General features: G+C 38.5%; 2 protein-coding genes across 2 annotated transcripts in view; both read right to left on the bottom strand.

Annotated features, from left to right (window-relative positions):
* Positions 1-11,925, bottom strand: part of LOC128366614 (src substrate cortactin-like) — a 26,029-nt gene extending 14,104 nt beyond the window's left edge. Inside the window, 3 exon segments of the mRNA XM_053327380.1 lie at positions 5,076-5,085; positions 6,860-7,129; positions 11,175-11,925. Of these exon segments, the coding sequence (XP_053183355.1) occupies positions 5,076-5,085; positions 6,860-7,129 (280 nt within the window). The 5' untranslated portion in view covers positions 11,175-11,925.
* Positions 11,926-15,848: 3,923 nt separating this feature from the next.
* On the bottom strand, positions 15,849-23,270 carry LOC128366510 (uncharacterized). The gene is made up of 12 exons (XM_053327278.1): positions 23,148-23,270; positions 22,475-22,558; positions 21,019-21,144; positions 20,531-20,930; positions 19,399-19,540; positions 19,154-19,297; positions 18,605-18,663; positions 17,779-17,969; positions 17,290-17,690; positions 16,672-16,771; positions 16,095-16,286; positions 15,849-15,989 (listed from the first exon to the last, which is right to left on the bottom strand). The coding sequence occupies exons 1-12, from the start codon at positions 23,268-23,270 to the stop codon at positions 15,849-15,851; spliced, it is 2,103 nt and encodes a 700-aa protein (XP_053183253.1).
* Between the last annotated feature and the right edge of the window lie 1,520 nt (positions 23,271-24,790).

Below are 24,790 nucleotides of genomic sequence, written 5' to 3'. Positions count from 1 at the left end.
GGTAGGAGGAAAGGAGGGAGGAAGGAGGGAGGTAGGAGAGAAGGACAGAAGGAAGGAAGAAAAGGGATGGAGGGAGGAAGGAGAGAAGAAAGGAAGGAAAGAAGGAGGGAGGAAGGAAGAAAAGGGGAGGGAGGAAGGAGAGAATAAACTAGGAAGGGAGGAAGGACAGAGGAAATAAGGAAGTGAGGAGGGAGGGAGGAAAGATGAAAGAAGGAAGGTAGGAGGAAAGGAGGGAGGTAGGAGAGAAGGACAGAAGGAAGGAAGAAAAGGGATGGAGGGAGGAAGGAGAGAATAAACTAGGAAGGGAGGAAGGACAGAGGAAATAAGGAAGTGAGGAGGGAGGGAGGAAAGAAGGAGAGGGAGGGAGAAAGGAAAAGAGGAAGGAAGGACAGAGGAAAGAAGGAAGGGAAGAGAGAAGGACAGAAGGAAGGAAGGAGGGAGGGAGGGAGGAAGGACAGAGGAGGTTTTATTTTATCCCCATCTGATGACTGGTGTTAAATGTGAGTAATAAGATTCATCGATTGACAGATGAAAGAAGGAAGGTAGGAGGAAAGGAGGGAGGAAGGAAGGGAGGAAAGGAAAGAATGAAGGGAGGAAGGACAGATGAAAGAAGGAAGGTAGGAGGAAAGGAGGGAGGAAGGAAGGGAGGAAAGGAAAGAATGAAGGGAGGAAGAACAGATGAAAGAATGAAGGTAGGAGGAAAGGAGGGAGGAAGGAGGGAGGTAGGAGAGAAGGACAGAAGGAAGGAAGAAAAGGGATGGAGGGAGGAAGGAGAGAAGAAAGGAAGGAAAGAAGGAGGGAGGAAGGAGAGAATAAACTAGGAAGGGAGGAAGGACAGAGGAAATAAGGAAGTGTGGGGGGAGGGAGGAGAGAAGGACAGAAGGAAGGAAGAAAAGAGATGGAGAGAAGAAAGGAAGGGAGGAAGGACGTAGGAAATAAGGAAGGGAGGAGGGAGGGAGGAAAGAAGGAGAAAGGGAGGGCGAAAAGAAAAGAGGAAGGGAGGACAGAGGAAAGAAAGGAACAGAGGAAGGAAAGGAAGGAGGGAAGGAAAGAAGGAGGGAGGAAGGAAGAAAAGGGGATGGAGGAAAGAAGGAACAGTCAAAACAGACGGGGTCAATTTGACCCGGGAGGACGACAGGTCATCTGTTTATTTTCCTGATTAATTGATTGGGTTTTTTTGGGTTTATAAAATGTCAGAAAATGGAGAAACATGTCAGTATGTGTTTCTCAAAGCTCAAGAAGAAACTTAAAACATCTCATTTTATCTCAACGCACCGTCCACAAGCCAAAGATATTCACTTTACTGTCACAGAGAGATTAAAGAAAGCAGAAAATAGTCACATTTAAATCAGCTGAAATCAGAGAATTTGGACATTTTAATCTTAAAAATAACAAAAAGATGAATTTATTATCAGAATAGTTGGCGATGATTCCTACACAGCAGAGTCTGGAGGTTTCTTTGACCTTAAATAGCAAAAGAAACAAGGTTTGAGCAGCTCGACTCAGCATCCATAAACACTGAAGCTCCAGCGATGGTTAAGTTTATTTCTATTTTATTATTCTGAAACTACATTAACGGGCCGAGTCCAAACACTGAGTCTATGTGTTGACTTTACTGTAAAACACACAGAGCAGCAAAGAAAGGTGACATGAGTTCATATAGTCTGATACTACAGGAAGCTAAGGGATGCTGTTAGTTTAAAAGGTAGCTTCAGTCAGACTGGAGGAAGATTAATGATATCTGAATGTAACACACAAACACACAGACAGCAGCCAGACAAACTCCTGAACCAGTTAATTTGCAGGTCTGACCGTTTTTACACAATCAGGATTTTTGGGGCCGATCACCGATCAGTGAGTTTAAATAAACCGATCACCGCTCCGATCACGTCTTCTTTGTCCACGCTCTGTTTCTTAAACTCGGCTCCTCCTCCTCGTGTTCCCTCCAGGTACATTTGTGCTGTTGAAACATTTTGCAGATACTTCCCCACCGAGGTTCTTTAGTGTTTTATCTGACAGCTAATGATTCAATATTCAAAAAACTTTATTGTCCGTCACATCGTTTCAGCTCCAATGTGATTTGAGAAATTGAAGATTTGGAGTAAAGAAGGAGAAAAAGAAGTGAAATCCTGCTGCTATAGTTAGTTTATGTAGAAGCTTTGGTTGCTAAGGTGGTTGCTAAAGGCTGTGTTCCGTGGTTGCTAAGGTGGTTGCTAAAGGCTGTGTTCCGTGGTTGCTAAGGGGGGCCTTAAAGAGACAGGAGCTAAAACGGCCTGTTTCAGAAAGAGGCTGAACTGAGCGGCTGCATAAAGAAGCAGTAGAAGATAAATAAGGAAATCATGTAAAGATATTCTACTAGAGACACAGAATATTAATACAGAGCTGGAGATGTGAAGAATCTCTGTCCCTCTATACAAAATCCTACGCAGAGAAACTTAATAGCCAGTCTTCAAAACTAGCTGTCGGATTCAAACTAACATGTCGGTGGTGTGGAGCTTCTTCAGAGTAAATGAGATAAAACACAAGCCATCTGTAATCTATGCAACGGGAGCATCTGCAAAAAGTTTCAACATGACGACATTGATCGGATAAGTATGACATTACAGCCGATCTCACTAATTGCATAAAATGCAATGAAAATATCGGCCGATCAGATCTGTGGAAAGCCTAGTTATTACTTCCTTATTAACACTGTAAAACGATTCTTACCAGTGTATTTTGACTGATCACTAAACGCTACAGAAACAGACTCAGAACGTATAAAAAAAACTATTGAGGATCGATCATTGAATAAAATGGAAGCGTAACTTTCTATGTGAATCAGCCGCAGCCTTTCTGTCTCCAGTTGGGTGCTGGACATGAGAGGCCATCATGTCCTCACACCATCACCATGGACACTGGACAAAAAATAGCATCCATTCAATCCTATAGGCAAACTGCAAATCAAGTTTATAGTCTCCAGGTTTTCTTCTGTGTTATTCGGCCCACTGCACACGCTCAGTAGTGTTTCCTCTACTCGGCCCACAGACTTTACATTGTGATGACGTCTCGAGGAAAGTTTTACTAATATAAAACCTCCATGGATCAAATTATTAATAACATAAAGAGTTATAATTGAGCTTATCTGCAGTCCAAAGTGTCCTGTCAACAGTTTTACAGACGCCTCTTTTACAATGGTGGTCTAAGAGGGGAAATGGGTTTTTGAGACGCAGCTGCAATAAGCACGAGTGACCACTGGGCTTATCATCCATTTTCACACTCATTTCCAGAGCACACACAGACAGAACGGACAGCTAGAGGACTGAGCTGAGACATTCAGTGAAGTATTTGATATAAAGTGTATTGGATAAGAGTTTAAAGCTCTGTGTGCGCTGCTCTGTTCTCTGTATGTAACGCTTCAACGCTCCCTTACCTCTCTGTTTCCAGCTCCGTTATCTGTTATCTATCAATTACTGAGCTGTGATCGCTCACAGTCTGGAGGCCTCTCAGTTCACTCTCTCTTTCCATTTATTTATTTATTCATTCATTCAACTTTTAATAAAAATGTGAGACAAACAATGAAACAAAAAGCGGGTTGAACTTTACATACTGGACGCGTGTTCAACCATACGTTAAAAAACAACGCTTAACTGATTACGAGCCTCTTTATGCATCATTAAAAAGCTGGAAACCTGATCCCTTTGTTTTAAATATAAGACCATGGAGGGTAGAAACATGACTCATTAATATAACAGTGGGTGGTGAGCAGATGGAGGAAGCTAGGATGTCCAACCCACCCCGCCCCCCCCCCCCCCCTCCTCCCACATTATACAAGTAAGAGAAGTAGAGGCACAGGTATGATGATCTAATTACTGTAAAGGAGCTTTTCGCAGTTTAAATACACACATTAAGGCTCATTATTTTATTTGGCTGAACTATACTTGAAAAAGTTAAAATATAGTATAATATGTGACTCCTACATAATATAATATGAGACGTATAATAATGTAAAAGCAGGATTTTACTGTTGTAATGGAGCTCATTTAGGACCCCAACTAATGATTAGTTTCATTATAGTTACAAATTGCTGATTAATTTTTACTTTAGGTAATAACTAGGGCTGTCAGCGTTAACGCGTTAATCGCGATTAGATTAATACAATCCATAACGCGTTAATTTTTTTTAATGGCATTTTAATGTTGCAAGCCTTTTTGTCCCTTCTACTCCCCCGTAGACGGCTCCTCTAGCTGTAGCGCTATGCTTTGAAGTGGCCTCCTGCAGTAAACCTACCGCGCTGATGGAAAGTAAGAGAGCTACTGGACTTTTGAACGGCTTGTTTAACTTTAAAACACTTCCAGACGCTTCAGTTGACAAGTCAAAAGTAAAATGCAACCTGTGTCAAACGGAGTTTAACTACCACCGGAGTACGTGGAGTTTGAGTTAGCACCTCCACGCTAAACACCCAGGTGCAGCCAAGCCAGCCTCAGCTCCACCAAAGGACCATTTTGGAGTGTGGGAGTCGCAGCAGAGCCGTGATTGATTCCCAGTTAAGACACTCTGGTAAGAAATGCTTTACATTATGGGCTTAAAACTGCCTTCAAATGGAAAATAACAGGATTTTAAACATGCAATTCAAAACGCCATTAATCGCGATTAACTGTGGAAATTATGCGATTAATCTCGATTAAAAAATTAATCGTTTGACAGCCCTAATTTCAAGACATTGTTAGACCTTCAATATCAACTAAATTAGAGATATTTAAGACTTTTTATAGACTACTAGTTCACATCAGTAGCTCCATTAAAAACAGCTTCTCACAGCAGATCTAGCTTTCTTCTTCTTCACTTGTTTTAAATAGGTTTGATGCAAAAGTTTAGTTTCTTTAGCTTTTCCTTCAGGCTTGTAAAAAGGGGGCTCACTGCACGGGTAGAATATGGTCTCAATCAAAAAATATATAAAGTGCAAGTCTCCCTTCCAAAAAATGTCATGGCACCCAGACAAATATTTTAACACAAACCTACAGAGTGCCTAAGATGGAGTGAAGCCATATTCTTCCTGTGTGCAGTGAGCTCCTTTTACAAGCCTGAAGAAACACCTGTGAGCACCTGAAGTACACAAAGAGCACTTGTGTGTGATTACCACAAAGACCCAGCAGCACTTCTCCTCCTCAAGTGCTCATTAAGTTACTTAGTGGTTTCCCAAAGTAAGAGAGACGGACTGTATTTATATAATCGCCTTCATACGGGTCAATGATGTGGTGTAACCCAGTGTCCAATTGGTGTAACCGGTATTTTTTCATAAACAACTCATTATATATACACACACACACAGACACACACAGACACACACAGACACACACAGACACACACACACACACAGCTTTAAAATGGAAATGTCGAAATACTCAAAAAATATTTGTTTTCCTTTCATGTTTTTAGAGGAAGTCATTATTAGTATAAGTCCACTTAAATACACTGTAGACCAGGGATGTCAAACATGCGGCCTGTGGGCCAGATCCAGCCAGCCGAGGGGTCTGGTCCAGCCCACTTTCCTTATCTATCTATCTATCCATCCATCCATCCATCCATCCATCCATCTATCCATCTATCCATCCATCCATCCATCTATCCATCATCTATCTATCTATCTATCTATCTATCTATCTATCTATCCACCCATCCATCCATGACAATAAAGTATCTATCTATCCATCCATCCATCCATCCATCCACGACAATAAAGTATCTATCTATCCATCTATCCATCCATCCATCCATCCATCCACCCATCCACCCATGACAATAAAGTATCTATCTATCTATCCATCCATCCATCCATCCATCCATCCATGACAATAAAGTATCTATCTATCCATCCATCCATCCATCCATCCATCCATCCACGACAATAAAGTATCTATCTATCTATCCATCTATCCATCCATCCATCCATCCATCCATCCACCCATGACAATAAAGTATCTATCTATCCATCCATCCATCCATCCATCCACCCATCCACCCATGACAATAAAGTATCCATCCATCCATATGAAGTTAAAACTGCAGGTTGTTCTCTCTCTCTGTCCAGATCGACAGCAGCTCACATGTTTCTTTCATACATATAAACTCATTTTAACTGAATAAAATGAAAGAATTACATTTCACGTTAACTTATTTAATTGTATTTATTGTTTATTTTTAGCTAAATTATTTACTTGTAAATCTGCACAGCGGCTTGTTGGCTTTAAAATGGAATAATTGAGAATGTTATTTAAATGAATTTTGATATGATACAGCCTAATTAAATATAATGTTATAACTGATGACCCTTTGTGTACATACAGGCTATGAGTGTTATATGGAGGTTGGGTGCCATAACAAAAAATGACCTCTGAAAGGGTCCGAACCACTTGACTAGACACCTCATGAAAAATGAACCCTGCCTTCGTGTAAACCCCTCTGCACCCTACAATCAGTCGGCCATTCAACTCCCAAAACCACTTTCTCTGCTGCCCGAGCCAAAGATCTGTACGAGCCGTCATCCAAAAGTGACACTGACACTCTGACTGTGAGAGGAGCCAAGCAGGAGGGGGGGGGGCTCACTCTTTTCTTTGACAGACATTTTAAGATTACAAATGTAGATGCCAGTAAAAAGGCACTCAAATGTGAATCATATTGTTAGGAGGTGAAGCCCGACAGGTATTCTGGTGTCGTGTGACAGCTTAGTCCTGTGTGCCTGCTGCAGCTGACAAATCTCCCTCATCTCACAGTATATGACATCATATAATCATATAATCCAACCCTATGGCAGGATCTCTCTCTCTCTCTCCCTCTTTCTCTCTCTCTCTCTCTCTCTTTCTCTCTCTCTCTCTCTTACCTGGGGCAAAGCAGTGTTGAGTTGTCTCTGCAGTGAGTCTCTTTCGTGGCTGACTTCGTGCAGTTTGCCCTGAGTCAAGCCCAGGTTCTCCTGAGTCTCTCTCAGAGTCTCCAGAAGACGATCCCTCTCCTCCAGCATGGACACCATCAGCGACTCAAAGTGACCCTCCGAGTCCGACTGCAGCGGGGAGCCGGAGCCCCGACGGCCGCCGCCGCCTCCTCCGCCGGGCCCTTCGGACTCGCTGATGGTGGGCATCACCTCGCACATCATCTGATTTGGGAAAAAGGAAAGATTATAGGAGGTGAAAGGAGAGGAAACAGTTTGCCAGCATAGATTGACTCTTCTGTTTTAATGCTTACATACTGTTCAGGATCTAATTTTAACCAATTTTTTACATTTAAGAGCCGTAAAAACATCTTATACACATTTCTATTAGGCAGACTTTTTCTAATGTGACCCACAGTTCAGGTTTTGTGCAGCTGATACACATTTTTTATATTCACCATATTCTATTAAAATGTTCTCCTGGACCATTAAACAGTGAGTGTGAATGTCTTTTCTTTCCCCATAATGAATCTAATACACTGTGCTCGCTCTCTCACAGCTTCATTAAGGATTAAATCAATTAAATTAATGACTGACGGGGAATTTATGAGTGTAAATTGTTATAGAAACTAATTATGAGTCAGAATATGAACAGTATGTAAAAGGTTTAGACATCAGATTTGTATTGAGAGATTAAATCTATGGATTAACCTGCATAACTTCCTTTTAACGCATTAAAAACCACAAACATCATTTGTATTGAGCTCTACTGCAGTGGTGGGCGATGATAAGAGGCATCATATCTTTATATTTATACTCAATAAACCAAAATATTGATAAAGTAACATCCTCTAATGTCCCTAAAACAACCAGAATCTGGACGCAGGTTTCTCATTCGTCCTCCTCATTGAAAGCAACAGAAACACATGATGAAAAATAGTAAAGATGAAAGACTAAATAATGACTCTAACCTAATAATTTGATAAAAACGAGACAGCAGAATTTAAATATAAGACTCAGACAGTCAGGACTAGGCCTCGTATCTGTACTCGATACCTTTGAGCCAGAGGTAGTCACTTGATTTCCATCAAAACGTTCACATAACTTTTCTCTACTGTAGATAAAAAATCAACTCATGATTCCTGTAAATCCCAATTATTGTAACATAACCTTGTTACATGCTGCCATCCCAGCAGCAGCGTGCTATTCAAACAGTGAACGCTGCTAAAATGAAGTCTAATAAACCAACCAGAGATTAAAGTTTAACGTGTGAACTTTGGCCCATGTGATCTTCACTGGCTGGCAGTTGAACACAAAAGGTTGGTTGGTTGGTTGGTTGGTTGGTTGGTGGTGTTTTTCTCTTCAGATACAGTTATTATCTATTATCAGTGTTATGAATCTATTATATTCTTTAATTATTTAAAAGACACAAACAAAACAAATGCCTGCGTTTCCACTGTTCCAGTTAACGGCCCCACAATGAAAGACCCTGAACAAACAACTGGCCCATGGTTTACCTTAATTGCTGACCCCTGCTTTAAAGTATCAACGGAAATTAATCTATACCAAGTAATATCTAAACGTCTCCCATCAAACCATATCTGCACCCAGACGTAGAAAATGTGACTATCTACTGATTCTGAGCATTCTGTATTAACAATTTAAAGACTTTCAAAATGCATTTGTTTAAAAATCAAATCATTTAAACACAATTTAATGCTTCTATTCACATGATGGGGATCAAATGAAGTACTGCCTGGTATCTGTATCACTTTAAGGCGACTTGGCTTGGTAGTGGTATCGTGGTTTTTTAAATGCTACCCAGCCCCAGTCAGGATCACTCAGGCTTGACTGTAAATGTAACTGGCTGAGAGTTGTTCATGTTCTCCTCAAAGATTTTAGATGAAAGTTGTTTCTTCACTTTCTCTGATCTAATCAGCGTGCTTTGAAGACGTCAAAGCAAAGACCAATAAACCAGTTTATTGACTGAGTTCAGCCGAAATCAGCTGCACCTACTTACTGATTGATACTCATGGTTAACTACTAAATGAAAACACTTGGCCAGAGTAAAGTGTCATACTCTGAGGCCTCTAAAACAAACCCAGGCTGCTAGTACTGCATCTAACAACAGCTGGGCAGGAAGGTCTGGAGAATTAGAGCCACTTTCAGATAGTATCTCACTCTGAAATAGTAATGCAAAATAATGAGAAACTAAGTCACTAGTTTGAGATACAAAGTCCTTTTTTTAGACACTATCTCAAAATATTGAGATACTAAATTACTATTTTGAGATAGTACTTCAAAATAATGAGAAACTATCTCAAAATAGAGATGCTAAGTCCCTAGATTGAGATACAAAGTCATTATTTTGAGATACTATTTCAAAATGAATGATAATATAGAAATAGTATCAAAATGTTTGAGATAGCTTCTCATTATTTTGAGAAAGTATTTCTATACTATCATTCATTTTGAAATAGTATCTCAAAATAATGACTTTGTATCTCAATCTAGGGACTTAGCATCTCTATTTTGTGATAGTAAGTCTGATTGATTGCTCATGGTGAACTAGTGAATGGAAACACTTGTCCAGAGTAAACTGTCATACACTGAGGCAGCTCCAGAATAAAGCTGTGCTGTCTGACGCTTGTTGGTTAAATGCTGCATCTAACAACAGCTGGGCAGGAAGGTCTGGAGAATTAGAGCCACTCTCCACACACACCAAGGGGCTTAGGTCCTGTAAACAGACTGAAATCATGTGAGCTGGATTTAACATACCTACAAAAGGAAGAACAATTTGCAAACTGGAACAAGTGGAGGAGGACTTTAGTGGCAGCCAGAGCAGCCCCCTTCATCTTAATTCTTTGCATCGCCTGAGATGCCAAAAGCCATTTGCTTTCAGAAAGCACCCGTGTTCGGTTCAGTGAGCTAACTCCTCACTGTATCTCCCAGTGACTGTGTTTCAGAGCTGGGTCATACTTGTTACATGGAGAGAATTAACTAGATAAAAATCAACCTGCCATTCTTAATTAAATACAATTTTTTCTTTTTTTTCTTAAAGGGTGGTGCACGTTTAAAGATGATAAACGTGGGGAAAAAAGGGGGCGAATTTAACCTAATTTAGCAGAAGCAAAATACAAAAAAACCAACGCTCCATATCGAGGTCAAGCCACTCAGGCTCAACAATGTTTATGAGGGGGAGGGGTCATACAGCATCCATGAGAGGGAGTGACAGATGGTGGGTCCACAGTAACTTAGCATGGACATCCCATGTCAAAAACTAAAGATGACAAACCAAGATCTGGAGAGAGGGCACTTAAATAGACAGACACTCTTAATGCCTCTTTATTTTAGCCACTTCTTACAGTGGAGCAACTTTACATTTATATGAATGACACAAAAGAAGACATCCCAGAAGACTGAGAACACTACTTGTCACCCAGTTAAGAAGTATTTTGTGTCAAAGCTCCATTTACACCAATGTGATGAAAAAAGAAAAGGTCCTGTAAGTCCAAACAATGAAAAACATTCCCACAATAATGAGAAACTCATAAAATAAGTCACTATTTCAAGATAGTTTCTCATTAGTTTGAGTTACTACATCATTTTGAGATTGTTTCTTATTATTTTGAGATAGTATCTCAATACAATAACGTACTAACTCAATATAATGAAATACTAAGTCATTATTTTGAGTCACTATGTCACTGGGAGATAGTATCTCATTATATTGCATTAAAGTCATTATATTGAGGTACTAAGTCATTCTTTTGAGATAGTACCTCATTATATTGCATTAAAATCATTATGTTGAGGTTTTAAGTCATTCTTTTGAGATAGTATTTCATAGTTTTGAGATGGTATCACATTATTTTGATAGTATCTCAAAACAATGACAAACTAAGTCATTATTTTGAGATTGTATCATTATTTTCAGCTAGTATGTCATTATTTTGAGGTACTAAGTCATAACTTTGAGATACTAAGTAAATATTTTGAGAAAGTTTCTCATTATAATGACTAACATGATTCGTTTTTTCATCACATTGGCAGAAATGAGCTTCCATAATTTAGTTTTATTATGGAAACTTCCAAAACAAATATGAACCTAATCAAACCCTAACTTTGGATAAGTTTAACCATGTGACATTATGTAAGTGAAAGCTCAATCACTGCTGCAGGCTCACACAGACAGGACATCAAAAGAAATATATGATTGGTCACTTTTAAAATAACTTATACCTGGAGTAGTTTAGTGTTTATATCTCACCTTTGAAGGATAATTGTGTTATTCCAAATGCTTCTTCTGTATAATCCAATGTATGTTCAGCAGCCAAGTAAACAAAGTCCAGGTTTTTCCCAACTGGATGCTGTCAAACTTCACAAATAATCCAAAAAGTCATTCAGAACATATAAACTCCATTCAGGACGCTGGGATGCAAAATAAAGAATAAGGCTGTGTGGGGAAGAAAGGAAAAAAGAAAGGAAAAGAGGGGATAAACTTCCTAAAGGCCTCAAACAGCTAGCATTAAGTAAAGCTGCTGGCTCGATGATTGCATATCTGGATATTTTTGGATATAAAGTGTCTTTATCTTTTGCTTTACAAAAACTAGACAGGGCCAATCCTTTAAAAAAATAATAATAAAGTTCAACTCGCCCATAAAACAAGAGATGCTGTGAGGATACAGTTAGTTAGGTGACGTGGAAACAGTTGTAGCCTCGCTAGCTTTAGCTAATTTGAAGCAGAAAGTCTTTTGGCTTGAAGTCAGTTTGAAGTTAGCCGACGTTAGCTACTAGCCTGCTAGGTAGCTAACGCTGTCTATATATACTAACTTAGCTTAACGTCAAAGTAGTTCTTTAAAAGGATATGAGGAGTTTTATATAAAAGCAGACAACATGTTAAAACGTGTCTATTTTATCTTACATAGTCGAAATGATAAAGAAAGAAGTGTTTTAAAATGGTGAAATTGGTCTAGTGAAGTGATAAATCTATCAGGTAAATGTTAGCTCAGCGGCTAATGTTAGCGCTGCGGGCTAATGTTAGCTCAGCGGCTAAGGTTAGCACAGCGGCTAAAGTTAGCTCAGTGGCTAATGTTAGCTTCACGTCAACGGCTGGACTCGGAAACTTCCAGCCGACCGTTTGACGTTTTTTTGTCCGTTTGGTGAAAAAACCGCACAAAACCTCGATTAAAAACTTATATTCCACCGAGTTTCCTTTTATATTCCCCGAGTTTATTGTGTTTCCACGGTTATTCCACCCATCAAAAAAAAAAAAAAAAAAAGAACCAGATCCTCCGCCGTTGGTCCGGTCCTTCTCGCTGTCGCCTCTGCCTGCCAGCTCCGGCAGTCGGCTGTGTGATGCTGCTCGCCCCGCTGCTCAGCCTCGGTCCTCCGGGAGACACAGCGCTGTCCCGGCGGCTGCCAACAGGAGGGAAAGGGAAACAGCAGCACTCTCAGTTCCTGTCGGGAAAAGCACTCAGATCCTCTGTATTAACCCTTACATACGGTTCAGGGTTAAATTAGACCCTTTTTTTTCTTCCTTTCTTTTTTTCTTTACATTGAAAAGCTGTGAAAACACCATATGGGTCAGTGACTAATAAGGGCTGGTAAGATGAACAATTCAAAAATATGTTAAAACTAGTTATAAAAGCAGCATTAGGTTTGTTAAAATGTACATTTAGTATTTTTGTTGGTTTTATATCATTTGAAATGACATTTGCACCATTTTTAACCAAAAGTAAGACTGAATGCTCCTGAAAATGTCAAATGGTGTGACCACAAAAGAATGATAAATATTAAATATTTTATCACCTACAGTGTATTTAAGTGGACTAATATTAATAATGACTTCAAATTATACTTTGATATATTAAAAAAAAGTTATAATGTGAGATCATGCCAAACTAGTTGATATGGTGTTTTATTGATAATGTAGTGTTTTTAAGCAAGTTTAATTATTTGGTACAAATAATGGTTACACATCTTAGACATTTTTGCCATAATCCTCTAATATATTCTCTCAAATGGTGTAACTACAAAAGAATGGTAAATATGACTAAATATGATATCCACCTACAGTGTATTTAAGTGAATATATATAAATAATTACTTCATTCAACACATTGAAATCATTTGTGTATCAGAACTTTGTTTGTTCTTCTTTCCTCTCCTATTAATCATCTCAGCAGCCCTCACATTTATCTGCTGACCCTTTGGAGGGGCCCCACCCCTAGGTTGGGAACCACTGGACTAAACTAGCCAACTGTATATAAAGTAGTATAAACTAGCTAACTGTATTATATAAAGTAGTATAAACTAGCTAACTGTATATAAAGTAGTGTAAACTAGCTAACTGTATATAAAGTAGTATAAACTAGCTAACTGTATATAAAGTAGTGTAAACTAGCTAACTGTATATAAAGTAGTATAAACTAGCTAACTGTATATAAAGTAGTGTAAACTAGCTAACTGTATATAAAGTAGTATAAACTAGCTAACTGTATATAAAGTAGTGTAAACTAGCTAACTGTATATAAAGTAGTATAAACTAGCTAACTGTATATAAAGTAGTATAAACTAGCTAACTGTATATAAAGTAGTATAAACTAGCTAACTGTATATAAAGTAGTATAAACTAGCTAACTGTATATAAAGTAGTATAAACTAGCTAACTGTATATAAAGTAATGTAAACTAGCTAACTGTATATAAAGTAGTATAAACTAGCTCCACCTCCAGCAGCTACAACAGAAACATGCAGCTGGTGCAGTAGTAAACAGTAAGCAGACTGTTCAGGACTTTAACTTGTAATGGAGTATTTTAACATCGCTGTATTTGTACTTTTAATTAAGATTTGAATACTGGTATAGTCCACTGGTATACTCTAATGTGACACTTTCCCCTTTGGATTCATGTTGAAATAACTCAAATAATCCTAATTCATCTGCAAAACAGTAAATTAATGTACATGTAGAATGTGTGCATGTATGGGTTAATGATTCATGCTTCTTTATTACAAATAATATGTGGACTTTAGTAGAACTGTAAAAAAAAAAAAAAAAAAAAAGACCATTCCTTTCAGTGACCTACATTCAGCTGGTGCAGATGAAATTGCTGATAAAACAATTCATTCTGCAGGAGCGCTAAAGAGTTCTGGCGCCATCTAGTGGCCTACGAGTGTATTACAACAATGTATTTATAATGCATGGAGATGATGGAGAAAAGTCTTTTGATGTTTTAGCAGAACCAACACAGATATTTTTAAAACTGAAATGATATATAAATTATTTTGTCAGGATTTTATTTTTATTTTCGTGATTTTAAGATGTCAACTCCGGCTTTAGATGGGTATTTTCACCATTTTCTAACATTTAATAGACCAAAGCATTGATTGATTAATCGAGAAAATGATCACAAGCATAATGTATAGTGAAAATAATAAATAGTTGCAGCTTTAATGACCACAGCAGCCATCCTGGACCATGACAGAGAGCATTATATGTTAGTGATTCATTGTTCTTCAGCACTCATATTGGTTTTTACAGCCTGTCAATGGAGGAGTGCTGATGATACAGGCTACATGCAAAAGTTTGACATTTAATAAACTACTTTTTAATATTTGTAGTCTTGAATTTAAAGATCCTCACATCAACAATACTTTAATAATTTGTGTTAATTTTCCTGTGTACTATAATATGTAACATTTGATTACTTGATTACTCAGTATACACAGTAGGTCTACATATAAAAAGTGATAAAGTCCAACAACTTGAAAGTATCTAAAGTGATGGATTTCAGAGAATTAACACAAACTACAGTTTATATTTTTATTGATCAGTTAAACATTATTGATCAAGATTGATTTCTGGCTCCTTCATTTTATTTTTTACATGTAATGATTGCATTTAACATAGAGATGGTTGTGACATACAGTCTATGGATTGCAATCAAGCAGGATTATACATTACATATCAATACAGATTACTGTTTTAAATCATACTGTAATACAGAAAAGTTGAAGCACTTGTAAAGTATCTTGGCGTCTTACATATTGACCATCAGAAATGAACAATCGCCCAGCAGCTGCAGTGCTAGGCTAGTTGATCATCTTTTCAGTGTGGATTAATATTAAACTTTCTTTCTGGGTTACAAGTTTCACACGCAGTTTGCTGGAGTATTTTTCAATGTATACAAACAGACAATTCTGAAGATGTTAAATTATAGTTTCAGATATTTTCAACTCTGTCTTAAAATATTACCTCATATCCAAGCTTTTCTTTGTTTGTTTTATGCAACTGTTTTTTCTGTTAATATCAGCCACATAAAGATTTCTCCAAAAAACAATTTCATTAATAGGTAACAGCAGACACAATCCAATGCTTATACATAGTACTTGTATAGAAATGCATTTGAAAGGTCAGCAAAAAATTAATATGAGGCTTCTGCAGCAAGAGTCAGACATCCAGGGTCTCTAACTTAATGTATTTCCAAAAAGAAATGCACTAAAAAGATTGTAAGTGTGAAAGACAACTGGATTACGTCCATCATTTCATATATTAAACCACCTCAGGAACATATCTTCTTACAGTCAGAATGAACGAGGGGAGCAACAGCAGCAACACACTTTTAATGTATAAATGATCAAGTCAGTGTTGTTTTAAGATGGACTTGAAAAAATGTGAACCTTTCCATTAATATAAAATTAAGTCATTTAAATGTGTTCATAGGGAGCACCTTGGTAGTTGAGTGATTATCATACATGCTACATAATGGCAGAATCCCTGGTTCGCTCCGGGTCTTATGCTGCATGTCACTCCCCTGCCTTAAATCTACACCTGTTATTTCTGATACAAGAACACCTAATATTTGATAGCATGATCAAAATTGCTTTGTAATTTCAAACATAATGATGATTATAGGATTGGTATTCTGCACACACTGCTGTCCTAGTCTTCATTTACGGGCAAAGGTTGGTATTTGACCTTTGATGTTTTGGCTTTGTACATGACCACAGCACAGATCATGCCAACTGCTGCTAGAAGACATCCAGCGATGAAGACCAGGTTCAGGTTCAGGTTCAGGTTGGTCTGGTCTGGAAGAAAGAGAAACAATTTGAATTTAAGGCAGACAAACAAGGGAGGTGTGCTGTTCAGAGAGCTCTTCCTGTTTCATGTAATCATACCTGGGTTTACAAGACCCTCTGCTGATCTCCTGAGGCGTAGTGGACCCTGGGAAACAAAGTGGTTTGCACTCTGGATGATAGCCTCTCTCTTGCGATGGTGATGGTGTTGACTGCCTGACCGTGTGGAGTTCATACATCCCCGTGAGCACCTGGTGTTGGGGTTCCCTGCTTCACACATCATGACTGAGCAGCTGATGAATACCTGAATATAAAAAGACACGTCATTATCTCAGCAGATAGACTGATGTTCCTCCAAAAGACCAGAAAGCACAATTGTTTGTAGTCAGTTCCCACATGAGATCAAACCTCTGTTCCACTTTGTGTCAAGTTGTACATGCTCATTTTAGAAACGCCCTAAATGTAAAAGTTAATGTGGGATTGTTATTTGTTTAAAGAAATGTTGGGGTATACACTTGCTTTTTTGCCTAGACTTAAGAAACTAGTTTAGTTCATTTTCATTTGACTTTCAGCAAAAAAAGCAACTAAGCACATAAACCAAAAATGTCAAGCTATCTAAGCATTTAAAGATATCACCAAAACCTTTCAGAGTAATGTGCTTGAGTCTAGTTTAACAGTTCATTCCTTACCTGGTCATGCAGTCCAATGAACTTGAAGGCCTCCATGCAGAACTTGAATTGTCTCGGATTGTCAGCAGTATGGAGTTTAACAGTCTCGTCCACTTGACACCTAGTCAAAGCAATAAAACAAACATAAACACATGATCCCTGTGACTCCAAGCCTTATGACAGATACTATTATATGGGCAGAATATGTAGGTAATACAAAAGAAACAGGGTTATGCCAAAAAGGTGAACTAAGTATAGTAGAGATTTTTAAGACATTAGGACATTAAGACTTGTTCATGTCTCATTGGTAAACCTTTAAGGTAGAAGGACATAACCATCTGCATGGAGAAACACAATGATGAGAGATAGATTGACATTTAATTTGCATCTGAATGGAGAGTTGGAGACAATCTGAGAGTAAGAGGTGGTGCACATTACACCCAAGTAACCATTTAGACACATGCTCACATTCATTGCAATTAAAAGTCACCACCTCACCAAACCTGCATGTGTTTGGACTGTTTGAGGAGACCAGAGCTCCCAGAATAACCCATTCATACTGGATTCAAGAATATACAGACTTCCCATAAAGGGCTTGTTACTTCCTCTGCCACCACTAGGGGGTGTACTCGTGCTTACCCATTCTCAATGATGGGGTAGGTTGGCCAGTAGTTTGGGTTGTCATATGGTGCAGCCCAGCAGGACTCTACAAACAGCTCAGTGTTGTTGACTGAAGAGGAGGCCTCGATCTCCATGTAGATCCTGCTCCCTACATCATACTCCAGAGGGTATGAGTTTGGATCCATCCTTGTCTGGAATTGATTGTTTTGGTAGAACTCAAACTGGTAGGTGAATGTGCCGAAGCCCTTCTCCCACACTGTGACATTCTTCCTGTGTGCAGTGAAGCCCAGTGTCACATTTCCCCGTTTGGGGTACTGGCAGTAGAACTCCACTTCCAGCAGGTGTTTCCTGGTGATCAGGTCTCTGTGGTCGTCAACTGTGGTGATTTCATTCTTGAAAATGAGGTTCTCATCATCCTCCTGCAGAGAGAAAGGTTAATTATTCAGTCCTCAAAGCAGCACCAGTAATTAAAAACAGCAGGTAATGAAACTGATGACCCTTCGTTACCTCGAGCTGAGTGCCGCAGGCGTTGAGGGGGATGACAGCGATGACGTGTGTGCTGTTTGAGTGGTTATTGAGGCTGCAGGCTGTGTTGGCAGGATCACTGAGCTGTAGACGATCCTCATGGAATCCAGACAGTGAGGATCTCTCAACCTCAACTGTCATTGTGGACTCACCACAGATCACGTTGGTTTTAACTAGAGCAAGGGAAATAATTGGTTCTCACATTATGCTGAAAACTACATATTTTCTATGCAGCACGATAGAGTCAAAGCAATTTTGTAAAATGAAAATCAGGCTTAATGCATCTCTATATTTTGGTTTCCAATTTACTTGATGTGTTAGTAGGCAGCTGTATTTAAAGGACAGGTTCACAGTTTTTAAAAGGTGTCTTGAAACAGCATTTATATGTCCATACAGTCAAACAGAGGTTTTTTAATGTAATTATTCTTTCTGTTCATATTGACTATTAAAAGATCCTCTTCAAATGCTTTCAATCCAAAGTTTGGATAGGACATCAGGCATGTACTTTACGTTTTTCTGCCATCTAGTGGTCAGATTTGCTTAATGCAGCTTTAAATGTAGTATCTACCTAAATGAAAACAAACACTTCTTTCCACTATGCTGTGCATTGTTGTGAATTCTGTTAAGTAACTTAACAAAAATGAAAATTTTTTTGTTTGTTTGTTTTTATAGTGTACACCAGCCACATCACATTTATTTGGAATATAAAGCATTTACTGCAGCAGGAGATTAGATTGGTGAAAATATACACCATTACAGTTGGATTTACACTACAGAGTCTTGACACTGAAGTAGGTCTTTAACTCACCTTCCTCCTTCATAACGTGCACCACAACACACCTCATCTCAGACTGATAGATGCCGGACCTGAAAAGCATTGGTGAACACTGATTTAACTGAGAGAAGTAATGCCAGTGTATGGACAGTGTATATTTTCACTTTAATTAGGGTGGATGGAAATGTTAAACTAAACCAATGGCAAATATCTGCTTAACCCTTCTTATGCTCTTTTATTATTCTTACAATTATGCATTTTTAGATTAAACCTTTAATACATTTTTGCTTATTTATTAAGTTTAATTATTTTAATTCTTGGCAACTTGATAGGTTTCATCTGTTATAACTTTCTTCAACATGAGAAACACATTCTGCCTTATTAATTAGAGATGTAATTTACAAAACAGCAAACACAGAGAAATGTCACTTACTGTGAAGATGGGGTGGGGTGGTAATGATTATGGCGGTTTGTGTTCGGAGTGGCAGTTACAGCGGCTCTGAAAGATATGTAAAACTGTTAAAACACAATGTTACACACACATACTAATGCAAGGATAAAATAATTGAACCCAAGGCTCACCCTGTGAATGATTCAACAGCAAAGCAAATGGGAAAATAATCTCCCAAGTCCTCTGGAACAGGTGTCCACCTAATAACATACTCGTCATGTGTGTTCCTGTGCTTAGTGGTGTTTGTCCGCCCACTAATGATGATGTCATGTAGTCTGTATGAAAACAAAGCAAATAAACCACAAATTTCCTCGTGATACTGATCTTATCTCTTCAGTTGATGAGAATTTTTGCTGCCACTTTGGTTTTCACTTACGTTGAGTATCTAGCATATGCTTTCACTCTGATCTCCACTTCTTTGTTGACCTCTGCATGGATGCGTTGTCCATGTTGGGGTGTTGGATTGATAAACATTGGCAGGTACTCTCCTTCCTGACATGAGGGAGCAGGTGGGTCCACTGGAGATCAAAAAGAGATCAATTTCAATTCAAGTTCGACATGTACTCAATACCTATGATATATCTGTCTCTGTGCTGCTCTTTATGGGTCAAAACATTCAAGCACTGGCACTGCACTGGCCACACATAGGTATAGGGTGATGTCACAGGAAGTGTCTTTTTTTATAAAAGACAAAAGCAAAGATACTGAGGTCATATGCACTTTATTTTTTCCCCAGACATTGTTAGTTTTTGTTGCTCTTAAAAGCAAACTCCACTGAACTCTGAGTCAATTGCTGTCAGTTGAGTCAGAGCCAGCTGGAGCTGAAGCTACGGAGGTTACTAGACCTCCGAAGCTTGCTCCTCAACTCTGTTCAAGGTTAGTGGGTCCAGGCTACAGGCATAATAAACCCAAACAGTCAGTGGTTTAAAAGCAGATGCCTGTTTGAGGAAGAAAAATGATCGTACTATAACTATATAATGAGTACATTATGAGTTGGACAACGTTTTAGGACTCCAATGCTGATTGATCATAGTACTTTTTTAAAGGATAAAATGTTTCTGTATGACTTGAGAAAATGTTCCTTCTTCTTAAACTAAATAAACCTTTTTAAACCATTTTAAAAACGTATAATAGTACTGTTTCATTCAGCTATGGGAAGATTTTGGAGATATATGGTTTTCACAGACAATAAAACTGAATAGTTTTGATTAGGAATAACAGAATACATATAGTGTCAAAAAATAAATTATTAACAATCTTTGAAAGCTCTTATTCAGTTTTTGGCCAAACACTCTAGTGCAGGAGAGACTCCTGACATCACGGTTTCTAAAATGCTTGCTACATCTATGCAAATATAACACATTAAAACGCTCCCAGAGCAACATGCATGAATGTCTCAAACTATTTTGAGGTCAGTGCAGCAGCAGTTTTAATTTCATATTATGATTTAGTCGACTGACTCGTGAAAAATATAGTCAGACAATTGTGAGGAGTAAAACCTGACTTACCAAGGAAAGAGAATTGTAAAGGTAGTTTGCTGAGAGGAGGAGTGGAGGCATATGGGCGTCTTGTTGTTGTAGTGTATGATGGGTAGGCTGTGGTTGGTGCAGCAGGTGTAGAATGCTGCCACCACCACCATGGGTGTGAGGTTGGGGTTGGTGTTGTGGTTGTAGATTGCTGCCGCCACCACCACGGGTGTTGGGTTGTGGCTGGTGCTGTGGGGCCATAGGTTGTGTAGCTCCACCAGGCTTGTCTCTTTCTCCTTGAAGTCAGTGGAGACCTGGAGGAACTGGAACCGTCTGTGTAGGTCAGTGTGATGGGGCGTCGTGGGAAGTCTTCCACCATCAACTCAAATGCATAAACATAGGCGTGGGCTTGGGTGGAGCGGTAGTGTAATGTGCAGGAGTCCTAAAAATGTGAACATTTACCAGTTGATTGAGGCAAAGCATCAGTCTGTTACTGTACAATGAATTGTGACATAGATTTTTCAACTGACCTGATCTAAGTGGAAGCCTGAATGTTGGCTGCACGCCCAGCACTCTGTACTTCCAGTACCATATCTGCATCTAACTTGGTCACCATCAGGATCAAAGGACATCAGCCTGTATGACCGTGGGCAGTTCTGAGGAACTCTTGAATATACACATTAACATGAGTTAGTGATACATTTTTTTTTTTTTAAGATTTTGTTGGCATAGACGCCTTTATTCATCAGTAGATCGACAGGAAACATGGGAGAGAGAGGGGGGTGACATGCAGCAAAGGACCTCCGATCGGGATTCGAACCGGGGTCGGCTGCGTATATGGCATGTGCTCCAACCACTTAACCACCTGCGCGCCCTAGTGACACATTTTTAACATGTGAAAACAAAATTATGCAATCAACACAATTACAAACATGCATGTCTAGATAGCTAGAAACAGCAAATTCATTAGGTAATACAGTAATAAAATAATAACACTTCAGTTATATATCACATTTCATACAAAAAGATGAAATACAATGTGCTTCACAAAAGGTCACAAAAGAAATGAAGCAACATGCTGGTAGTGGCATAGTAGGCTCCATAAGAATCACAGAAACACATAATATAATCAATAGCACACAAAAAAATTACTGTATATTATTGTTTGGTTGATTGGTTTGTTGAAAAAAATCTTCCAGGTAAGGAATTTGTAAATTATTTTCTTTTTGTGAAGACTGGCTCTTCCCAATAGAAAGATGTATTTTCCATTTCCCCAATTAACATTCAATGAATAAATTACAATACATATTCCTGACTATTCTGATGGCATGTTTTTTTTGTGTGCAGACATCAGAAACAGTTTGGGTGAAAATATGTGACGGCTATGATGCTTTCAGCCAATTCATTTGAGTGGCGTTGGGCTTGCGTCACCTTTTGCCACCAGAGTGTCTTTGACAACCAGTGGGGGCGGCAAAGAGGGACTAGTTCAATTTCCACACAGTTTCTGATGATTATAGGATACTGTTTCACTCTAACTGGAAGAGACTTACCGTAGGAAAGGCAGGATGGCAATGTCTGGTGATCTGTTTGGTTGTCTGGTGTCAGATCTTGTTCCCAAATCTATGTAAGTCAGTTGCCTCCAATAGCCCCTATAACCATGGCTACGTGTTGGGATCCAACAGCAGCTAGCGGCCCTGGTAGGTGTAGAAACAACACTCTTGAAATACTGCATCTAATAACCACTAGTTTTATGATAAGCAGAGTCAAAAAATATATTTGTGATGAGTTTAAGCAGAAATAAGATGCTCCACAAACTTTACTCTATGAATAGATATTAAGAACTATATTGATATAAAAAACCTACCTCATTTGGAAAGGTTTGTCACTTGGGATGTGTTTTGTCAACACGGTTTCTGTTTCACACCATTGCCTGTTAGCTTGTGGTGAATTTGAGCTCCTGTCAAGTACACCTCTCTGATATCTGACATTGCTGCCACAGTAACCACTGTAACAGTTCCAGTAGAGGAAGTACTGACAGCCATCGTAAGTGTCTCTGTTGCGAATGTCCACCTGTGAAAAATGGTCAAAATAAGTAAAGATATATTCAGAGATGCTGAATGTAGAATTTTATCCTCATTTTGGAGCAGCAAAAACTAAAGGTCAAAAAATAAAAAATGTGGTTTTACAAAGTTTATCTATATAAATATCATCATATATAATATAACTTTTTTTTTCTTAACGGTGACTTGAAAAATAAAAAAGTCTGCATCTGATTGATTTTAATACATGTAGCATGTAAGCAATATCAGTGTGAAGGGGGGTTATTACTGCTTCAAAAACGAAGATATTTATCAATAAAATCATAGCAAAGTTAAAAAAAAATAATAAATTCAGACTTTTTCAGATTATATATAGCACTTCTCGTTGTAGTTTACAAGTTTACAAGATAACAAGATGACAGTAAAATAAAGTAATAGAGAAAAAATCATCTCAAATATTAAAAAGCAAAAATCTGCAACTTCAGTGGTAAACTTTGAAAATGGGTAACATTTATGAAAATGGATACAAGAACAGCAATAATAATTGTAAATAAATGATTTCCAGTATATGACTCATATTCATGCGTTATCCATTCTGCATATTGTTAAAAATGTCTCACCTTAAATGTTCCATCAGGGTTTCTTCCTTTGTAGGTGAAGGTCGTGGTTCCCCCGTAGAAATGAGACGCAGCCGCCAGTGAGACCAGCAGCAGCTGAAGCAGGAGCACCTGTGTGGAAGCCATGATGCTCCAAACTCACCTCTGCCTCCAGATTCTCTGCTTCTTTTTGCAGCATCTTTTTCTTTTTATAGGTACAGGTAAGGGTGTGTCTGCAGAAGCTGGTGACTGTCCGACAAAATGTGTTGGCATGTACATTGTGTATTCTTAGTGCTGAGAAATGATAATGAAAATATCTTCATCTTTATCTTCATCTTATTCATAGTCAGATGTTTCAGAACAATAGACTAGCAGCATAACTGGTTTTGGACAATAGTTGCATAACATAACATTTCTCATTACCTGCTAGTAACATCGAAACATACAGATTTAATTGCAAATTACTAGGGAATTGCAATTTAACCACAATCAATATTCTTCGCATCGGCACATTTCCGCAACTCCCACTCAAATAACTTTGAATGTATTGAAGTCACTGAACATCCAGGACCTTATGTCTGCAAGACAGGATGTGAGTGAAGTAACTGAGATGAGGTCTGATCGATTTATGGACAAATAGATTTGCGTATCATCAACGCAAAACTCAGACAAATACTAGAGTTGTAGATAACTTGACCGAGTAGTAACATGTAGATACAGAACAGCAGGTTCAAGAAAAGACCATCAAGAAATGCCACACGTGACATTTGCATTGCAACTCAGATATGATTTAAATCAGTTAAGAGCAGTCCCAGTCACGCCACCACTTTTTACCCCACTTTTTTAGTCTATCAATTAACATGTTGTAATCACCTGCATCAAATGCAGCAGAGAGGTCAAAAAATATGAAAAAGACAAAGGCCACTGCTCCACGTCCACGCTGATGTGTTGTACACATTAGCACAAGAAGACAGGGTTGCAATGTGATGACTTTCCAGACTTGTAGAATCTAGTCAAACAATAAACCCCTGTGCAGTGAGTATCAGCCTTTAAATGCTGATTTTTTTTAACTGGACTTGCTGGATCGTATCATTGTGTCACCAGCACTTTAAATATGTTCACACCAATATAGCCCCTAGTATTGTTTGAATGCCGCTGAGGAACTCTTGAATGTTGGTGAACAAACATTGGAGGAAAAAAAGAAGCAGGAGCTATATGAGGATAAGAATACAGTACATAAATAAAACAAGACAGACATTCAGACAGGCAAGTTTGCTTTTCTAGCATATGGGCAGCTTGTGCAGCTCCTGCTTGCAATACATACAGTCCACGCAGTCACAAATTTTGGGCTGCATACAGCAATTTGTTGTTTTCTGGACAGCCATACAGATGTGGAAAAGTAAATAATACAGCAGCCAGTGCCTGAATTAATTCTACTGTGATTTAAGATGTTTATAAGTGCAGTTTCTATACAATGATGAATTTGAAAACCAGACTGAAGCATCTAAAAAGGTGATTGATGATTCACAAAGGATATGAGCTGAGAATATACCACTTTCTCCAGTAGTTTGGCAAGAAAGGCTCATTTACATGTTGGTCTAAAAGTATTGAGATTGTTGATTTTAACTTTTGATTTTTTTCAGTTGAGGTTAGACAGACGATTTAAA

This window comes from Scomber japonicus, chromosome 1 (assembly GCF_027409825.1).
Source record: "Scomber japonicus isolate fScoJap1 chromosome 1, fScoJap1.pri, whole genome shotgun sequence".
In the NCBI taxonomy this organism is placed as follows: domain Eukaryota; kingdom Metazoa; phylum Chordata; class Actinopteri; order Scombriformes; family Scombridae; genus Scomber; species Scomber japonicus.
The sequence above is the reverse complement of the archived record's forward strand: the minus strand, read 5'-3'. Positions and strand labels throughout refer to the sequence as shown.

What these genes read in the sequence shown, in the direction of transcription:
- LOC128366510 (XM_053327278.1), bottom strand. Translation starts at nt 23,270, where the DNA reads ATGGCTTCCACACAGGTGCTCCTGCTTCAGCTGCTGCTGGTCTCACTG. An exon ending in ACCCTGATGGAACATTTAAG is followed by an intron (nt 22,559 to 23,147) that starts GTGAGACATTTT and finishes CATTTTTCACAG; the next exon opens with GTGGACATTCGCAACAGAGA. An exon ending in CAGGCTTCCACTTAGATCAG is followed by an intron (nt 20,931 to 21,018) that starts GTCAGTTGAAAA and finishes TCACATTTTTAG; the next exon opens with GACTCCTGCACATTACACTA.